General features: G+C 38.7%; 1 protein-coding gene across 1 annotated transcript; it reads right to left on the bottom strand.

Moving 5' to 3' along the window:
- Positions 1-2,484: 2,484 nt before the first annotated feature.
- On the bottom strand, positions 2,485-4,863 carry LOC127136703 (ribosomal protein S4, mitochondrial). The gene has a single exon (XM_051063238.1). The coding sequence runs from the start codon at positions 4,457-4,459 to the stop codon at positions 3,419-3,421; it is 1,041 nt and encodes a 346-aa protein (XP_050919195.1). The 5' UTR covers positions 4,460-4,863; the 3' UTR covers positions 2,485-3,418.
- Positions 4,864-8,642: the final 3,779 nt, after the last annotated feature.

The raw sequence follows: 8,642 nt of genomic DNA, 5'->3' as shown, positions 1-8,642 counted from the left end.
TTCGCCCACCCAATGAGCAAAGATAACTGCGGATTCTCGATGGTTGAACAGAAGAGAGACAGGGCAAGCAATTGATCCATACCAGCCGGTTCCCACCGCTAGACGAGGATCGGCCCACCAGCAGGGGAATTAGGTACCGGCTTTTGACCAAGAGACTGACTACCCGATAGATAGAGCTGCAAGGTAACGCACTACTGAAATGAATTATTGTAAACCTTAGTTACCTTACTGAAATTTACATAGGGGGCTCGGATCATTCCCACCCACTTGATTCGCCTAAATCCACCCAAGGCGGACCTTTGGATAGACAATTAAGGCCTTCTCCTTCCTTCATTCATTAGCAGATTAGTCCCCTAAAATAGTCTTTCTGCCCTGCCCCATATGCCCTTTTTAAGAGAGAAAGACAGGCTTGGTCTTTGTATCCTTCCTCTAAAGGGAGTTCTTCCTATTAAGGATAAAGAGTTTCGTGAGTAGCCAAAACAGAATGCTACACGACAAAAAATCCTGTTGAAGGGCCTACAGAGGCCTTTGACGCTGCTTCAGGATAACTTCTTTCATCCGCCCTAACGGAACGGGTCACCTCACTGGTTGCATTCCCGACACCTTACTTTTGAAGGGGGCACTCGAGCTTTCACTGACCCAAAACCCTTGATTGACCTCGCCTCGACATGAAAAGCTTCAAACCCGGAGGTTCTGTTGTTTGCCTCTTTCCGGTATCCCTTGATCAACCGCCCTGTCGCTCGAGCTAGGTTAAGTTCAGCCAATCGCTCCGGGTTCTTGCTCTTTCTCATAGCTCATCTTGCTTTTGAGAACAAATTATAAAAAAAATTATCTCCCTGGAACTGCAGGAGCAACTCTACTTATGAACGTTCTTCCCCGCGTGGGAACTGAACCCACTGCCCTTGTTGCTTCAAGCTCACTTGAGCAGTTTCCTTCCTCTAGCCTCCTTGCCAGGCCGGTTTCCCTACGGAGACTCAAAGTAGGTCAGGGAAAGTTATTTTATCTTAAGAATGTTATATAGAATCAGGGCTACTTTCCCAAGAGAGATGGTGAAGTGGGCTTCTTTCACGGTCGAATCATAGAAGAGAAGGGCTATCTTCTACTGCTCTAGTGGTTGAACGCTTCTCCCTTTCATTGGCTTCCACCGGCCTGGCCTGAACTGTCCTAGTCTGAACTCTTTCACCTCGTCAACTCGGACTCGGGCAAGCGGGTTCACTCGTATCCTCTTTTCCTTTGGGGTTGGTTACTGCCCCATCCCTTGATGAATTGCCTTGGGACCGGCCTTCAAAGAAAGATCTGAACATTTGCGTAGATGAGATCACGAGACCAAGCCATTTCACATCCTCTTCTCTTGGTCTTCGAGTGCTGGGACCCTATCTTCTCTCGCTCGATTGGGCGCTACTTGCCTATTGACAGAAGTCATCTCCGAAAAAGTCTTCGTGCTCAACTCGCTTTGTTTGTTGATGTCACAAGGGCTGGAAGAGGAATTGCCCGATTCGATGTTGGAGCTGCGGAGCTTCCTTACCTTACCAATGAAGCCTGAGATTAGAGTCGGAATCGGTGAAGCTTCTTTCCGCTCCCCTTGATTCTTGCATTTTGGGGTTGGCTACTCAATCAATAGCGTCCGTGAAGTGATTGATGTTCGATTGGGCTTTCGCCCTTCAAGGTCTTAGGAATCGATTGAATCATCCCTGTACTTCTACTCGATAGAGTGATCGAATCGGACGTTGTGCCATTGATTGAATTTCAATAGGCTCTTAGATGGGCTGGCTTGTTGAGATAGGTCAGAATGAAGCAACCCCAGTGGAAGGAATATGCCCATAGGTGGATTAGAGAATAAGTCAATAAGTAAGATCGAAAGGGCAGGGAGATCTCTAGGGTAAAGACAAGGAGCCTAGCTAGGTCCCTAGTCACTAATCCGAATCTGCGGAAGAGGAAGAGGCACCCAACATATAAGAATCGGACTAAGAAAAGATGGATCCGTTTAAATGGTTGATGCTTTACAGGTCCCCCGCCTTCTCCTTGATCAAATAGTGTAAGGATAAATAAAACCCTATTATTTCCCTTTCTTTCTTTTGAAGTTCTTTCTTAGGTTTCTTCCTGTAATTTAAAGAATTTTAAGACTAGTTAGAGCATAAGGATTAGCAGAATCGTCAAAAAAATTGTTATATGATATAAAGAAGAGGAAAAATTCCAAGACTTCTATATAGTACGAAGCACCCGTAGCACTTGCTAAGAGTTACCTAATTGATTGAATACCAGTAAATTTACCACAAACAATAGTATACTCATTTCCGCAACATAATTTCATTGCTTTGGATGCGGCTCCTTTAACTGCTAATCTTTTTCCACCCGAAGGATAGTTAAACATATGTCGCAAAGAGTAGTATCTGAATCTGTATCTGATGAGGATACTGCAGCAGCGGCGGAGGCAGTGGTAGTCTTAAGGAATTCCCTCCTCGAGATAGTCGATATAGAGAATTGTCCGCCTAAAAGAAAGAATCGCGAGTTTACTCGGAGCAGGCTTCCAAAAAGCAAGCCTTACAGTAAAGGTAAGTCATCCTATTCTTATAATTAGCCTGAAGAGTAGCTAAGACGCCCCCTTCCCATTCATTTTCCCTTGGGATGGTCAAATTCATCTTTCTCCTATTTTAAAGCACTTTTATCTGACACTCGCAACTAACTACTCCCCTGTACATATAGGGAAGACCACTACTGAGACTGGAACTCAAAGGCCTCCAACGGTAACTTTAACTCCAGGTAAGGCGGAAGCTTAGGGCTTAGGACGAGAAAGACATATTTTACACTAGCTTTTGACCTAGAACCAGCTGACTTAACAGATGGATTGGCCTTGCCTACTTCAATGCCAATGGATAGGGGGCCTGGACCAACATCGAAAGAAAGTGCAACTTCTGGAACAGCTCCCTTAAAGAAAAGAAAGAAGAAATGGAAAGGAGTATTCCACGTGCATAATCCTTCACTTTTCTTAAAAGAAGGTAATCAAAAAAGAAAGAAGAAAAATTGGGCCATGTTTCCCGAGGGAGGCCGCCTTCTCTCAGGCCAGCAGTCTTCTACTTCTAGTCGACTGCTCTATGACGGGCTTCCCTGTATCCTGGGCTCTGCTCGCTCGTCTACGCTCCGACCCAGCAAGTAAGAATTGAAAATCTTTCCTTCTCCCTTACGGTCGAGAACTACGTACCTTGCCTGCATTAAGATTTAAAACTTGTCGTCAAAAAGGCAATCAATCAGAATCAAGAAAAAAAATGGAAATAGTGAATTAAGCAAGATCTAGATGGATCCCTATCTTTATCTCTATCCACGGAGATACCTATCTATATGGATAGAAATCTATCTATGAATCGATCTAGACTATCCTCTATCCAGATAGATATGTCCCTATGAGCGACTACGCTGATCTTTATATGTTTTGGCCACGTCCGTTTCCGCTCCGAAGAGGAAGGTTTGGATCTTTCAATCTTATGTCGTGAGGGATGTGACCTATGTTAGGTCCATAAAATACCACCGCTTTTGGTGTTCTATGATTCACCTCCGAATAATGAGTAGGTAGTTCGATCCTTTTGATTCTTCTCTTCATAGTAAACTGATGGGGGGATGAGGAGCAATAGGTCGAATTACTATATAAAGAAGAGTTGTAAACTATAGGACTTCTTGTTCGAGTAGGAAGATATCGGTTTTTATCGTTTCTTCTCTTCGATAAGAATAGGGATTTGAAATGATACAAATTCCTCTTCATTCTGTTGTGCTCAGCGAAGGAACTGCCTAAGCATACTTTTTCGGATCCAAACTTCTTAGTTCTTTCAAAGTCTTCTTCTTGCATAGAATAACGCAACTGTTGTTGCAAAAACCGGGATTTTAGTAGTAGGCGGCATCCCCGCTTAGTTTTGAGTAGGTGGAACCATTTTGTTTTGGTTCTTCTCCACATTCTTACCGGGTGATCCAGGAATTTTCCTATGATTTTATCAACTGATATTTCGATATAGAAAGATCTCCTTATTTCTTCACCGCGGATTCTCGCGTCATTTTCTTGAAAAGATATTAGATCACCGTGGGAAACTTTCAAACGAGTAATGCTTACCATTCGATTATTCACACAAACCTTTCGATGACTTATCGGCTGCCTTGCTTGAGGAATAGTTTCACGAAAATGGAGACGAACCGGAATAACGTCCGATCTTGTTTCTGGATTGAGTAGAAAAGGGATATATGAAGTTCGTTCTGTTCCTCTGTGCATCTCTGTGATGGGTAAATCCCCATGAAAAAGGGGCAACTTTCGTGTAGTTTGTGATTGGATGTAACTGTTAAGATTTTCTCTCGGATAAATCTTTCTCTTAATAGATCTCTTCTTGTTCCTCAATCTTCGGAGAATGCGGCGTTGTATTATTGTAAGTTCTCTGTTCCGAACATTTCCTGAAAGTAGATGACAAGTTTTAAATCGCATATCCCGTCTTTATCTTTCTTTCCTTGGGGGAATGCCGCAACAAAAGGGGCTATGGGAGTAGAACCCAATTCTGCCAAAACCCCCGACAAAAACAAGATGGAAACTGGCATACCAGTCTCATTTACCTCTCTTTCTTCATTCAATATCTGTCTAGCCTGCTAACGACGCCCTTTCTTATCTACGCTATTTACCCTTCATTACTTCCCCAGCTTAGAGTGAAGTTCCTTGCTTTCAGTCTATTGGGCCTAGAGGACTGGGAATTGGCAATAACAAGAATCGGTCCTTTAGTGATAGTGAAAGCTCAATCCCAACTGTCGAATCAAAAGCCTAAACCGTCTAAGGTATGAAGTTACTTTCCAAAGGTCAATCCCTTTCCTGATGCCTGCGTAGAAGTGCAGTTGCTATTAAGGAAGATGTGTCATTAGTTAGAAAAGCAAATTTCACATTCATTCACTTTCTTTGTTGGGAGGTGTAGACGCTTAAGCTGGGAACGGCAGTAAGGTCCCTATATGAGATTTTTAACTTCTTGCTTGTAAGGCTGTGGCAATAGGAGGTTGGAGCGATGCATGATGGCCGGGAAAAGACGTAGCGCTTTAGAGACATCAGGATTACACCCTTATATCCCTGTCACAGAGTTTGGCCAGAAAAAAGGTCACGCTTTGGCCTATCATGAGATAATGAGTTTATGCACGTGGTGGAGCGGGCAGTCTTATGCCCTGGTAATCAAAGAAATGAGTAAAACGGCCCAAATAGCCAAATAGGTTAAAATGGCAGAAGAGGCTTTATATTTTATAAGTCCATTACGACGGTTCAGGAGGCTAGAACCGTTGACCTTGAGGATGAAGCATAGCGCTGCTTAAGGAAGAGTTCGCTTTTCTTTTGCCGTAGGAGTTGCCGGCAGGTCTACCCCCTCGGAGACGGGTAGATCATCAGTCTGACTACTAATCAGGCCAGCGGAAAGCAAGGCCCTTTCTCACCTGCAGCAAATGAGGAGGGAGTTTTTAAGTGACTTAACGAAGGATTGGAACTAGGCCAATGCCAATCTCATCTATTGCAGCAAAGAAAGAGGAAAGGGGCGAAACGCTAGTTTGAATTGAAGTAGAGGAGATGCCATACGGTAGGAGGCAATAATTAATTAAGCCAGAATGGAGCCTTGTTTATTAGGCTAGATCGATGTGATGTATATTTCTTGGCTCTAATCCTCGGGGCACCATATGGCATATCCTCTTTATAAAGAAGGTTGAATTAGCACACTGAAAATGGCTTTGTGTAATCTGGCAACTGCGTATTTGAGAAGAGTCTTTACTATGGATGGGGATATTCATAGAATCTTCCTCTATTTGTTTTTGCATAGGATAGAAAGATGAAAGATAAAGACAAGTAAGTTAAAGGCAAGTCACGGGATCAGAGGATTATACCGATGTACCATAATAGTGCAGCAAGGAGGAGAGACTAAGCAATCAAAGGGATGCAAGCAAGTCAGCTGTTTCGGTACGAAAGCCTGTCCACCAAGGGTTTGCGGAGGTTTGACTCTAGTTCAGAACTCAAGAGGTACGGAACAACTCTCAGAAATCTGCCTTACCACCTCACAAACAAAACAGGTACTTTTGTCCAGTTTCTCGAGGTGCGTGCGGAATCCCTATTTCCCTAGAACGGTTCTCGCTCTCCTATAACTCTAACCAAGAAGGTTTCCACCTCTCACTCAGAACATAAGTTCTCGGGTTCAACCCCCGAGTTGGCAACAGTTGAACGCTAAGTCCCCGATATAGCTCAGTGAACTAGCCAAGGGTCAAAGTACAAAAGCAATCGACAATCGAAAACCACGATAGGAGCTTACCGGGCAAGAAAGGAAATGCTCCCATTTAGTCACCCACCTTCTATCGTGTCTTATTTCAACTTGTTTTCTTTAAACCATAAAAAATCAAACTTTAAATAAAGCAATGAATTCATAGTCGTTATTTTTCACAAATAGTTCAGAATCAATTATAAATGAAGAATTTAAAAAGAATAAAACATTTTTTCATGCCATTTGATCTCCGACCTTTTGTAGTCAACCTATTGTAGGTGGTTTCGTGCTTTTCAACTTTTTCATATCATTGTCTGAATCATTTGCAACAAACTTTGTTTGAGAGTGTCGCGTCTGAAAATATGACAAAGTCACCGCCATCTTTTATTCGTTTATAAGGAACAGGGAAATAATGATAAAACCTATAAACTAAGGGTAAGATGCTACGTTCGAGAGTCAGCTCAGTAAAAGGGAAGGTGTTAGGCATCCCTTACCTCCATTGTATTCAATGGGATCCTCCTTTAATTCTAGGGTTAATGTGTTTCTAAGGAATGTTTGCTTTAATATTTATTAATTGTTTATTTATTTATTTATTTACAAAAATATTTTATTATTTTAATAAGGGGAGATCTATACAATATTTTTTATTATTATACTCGCTAGAGTCTTACAACACTATGCCTACATATCCTTAAATTTATTGAAGGATCATCGCAGTTCTTGTATAAAAAAGTTGTTTGATGATTGTTTTTATTACTTGAAAATTCTCACGCATCGGGGGCGGATAAGTGATTGATTTTAAGAAAATGCCTTTATACACTAGGGTAGATAACTTACAGTTTGAATTGTAATGAATTGATTTGACCCTTTTTGATTTATAGCAAAAATCTCATTACTTTGATTTAGGAAAATAAACCCATAGTGATAATATATATATAATTATTTTAACCAAAATATTAAAAGCTTAATTTAAAAACCCAAAGATAATATCCCTTATCCCAGACTTTAATCCGTGATTTTATCCCTAAAAATTATTATAAAATTTTATCTCATGTTATCCCATGATTATGCCATGAATTACAAAAACAATATAATACTTAAATATTATATATTTATATGACATATCTCTTATCCCAATTTCTATCCCCCGATTTATATCCCTTGATTTATCCTTTATTTTTATCCCTTAAAACCCTAGGATATTATTCCATATTTATTCCCAATTTTTTATTCCAAAAATCCTAGATATTTATCTCATTATTTTATCCCATAATCATCCCAAAATTATCCCATAGTTATCTCATAATTATCTCAATTTCTCAAATTAATTAATATCCCATAATTACTTTTTTTTATCATTTATTACTTTATTTTCATTTAAATCCTCATTCTTAATTATCTTAAATATAATCTCAACCATTTTAATTAACCCTTAACTAAATATATGTTTTTGCATTTTCTATTTAAGACTTATTTGATCATCAATTTTAACTAGTTAATTCCTAATTATCCTAATAAAATTACCTTAATTAATCCCTAATCAATCATAAAATATAAAATATTAATTTTATTTTCTTTGGAATTTTTATATTTGATTATCAAAGAAATGTTTTTTATTATTGGGATTTGGATTCAAATTATTATTATTATCATTTTAATTTAAAATAGTTTAGAAATAGTTTATAATTTTTTTAGAAATAATTTATTAGTTTTCTTTATGATACTTTTAGTTTTAATTATGATGCTAAAAATATTTGCTCACAATATTTGATTTTAAAAAAAATAGTTTAATAATATTAACTTATAAAAAAAGGACTTATGATATTTAGTCTTTTTAAAAAGGGTTTTATGATATTAGTCTTAAAAGAAGATTTGAGATATGTGTTTCATAATATTAGTTAAAATAGTTAACTTAAAAAAAATGATTTTCAAAGGATTGCCTCATGACATTAGAAAAAGTTGTTAAAAAAATCGAAAGAAAAAAATAGAATTGATTTTTATAAATTACTTAAAAAAATATACAAAAGAGTTGGTATGTGATTTTAGTTTTAATTTGTTTAGAACATGATTATATATTTTTTTAAATTAGATTATTACATAATACTAAAACACATTTAAAAGCACACAACCACCATATAAATAGACTTAAGAGAATAAGGCACAATCACAACCAAATTTTATGGCAAAAATGTAAACATGAATGAGAGACCAACCTATAGGGAAGAGGATTTTTCTGATTTTCAGCAAAGGTGCCGACTCATTCTTTCCATTTTCTGTCTAGAACTCCTATCTCCTCTTCTTATTCTCCTCTGGTGCGAGATTATTTCTTCCTTTTTTTTTTGGATGGATGTTGAAGGTTTAGGATTTAGTTGTTGGTGTTTTTCAGTGTGAAGAACA

This window comes from Lathyrus oleraceus, chromosome 1 (genome assembly GCF_024323335.1).
Source record: "Lathyrus oleraceus cultivar Zhongwan6 chromosome 1, CAAS_Psat_ZW6_1.0, whole genome shotgun sequence".
In the NCBI taxonomy this organism is placed as follows: domain Eukaryota; kingdom Viridiplantae; phylum Streptophyta; class Magnoliopsida; order Fabales; family Fabaceae; genus Lathyrus; species Lathyrus oleraceus.
The sequence above is the reverse complement of the archived record's forward strand: the minus strand, read 5'-3'. Positions and strand labels throughout refer to the sequence as shown.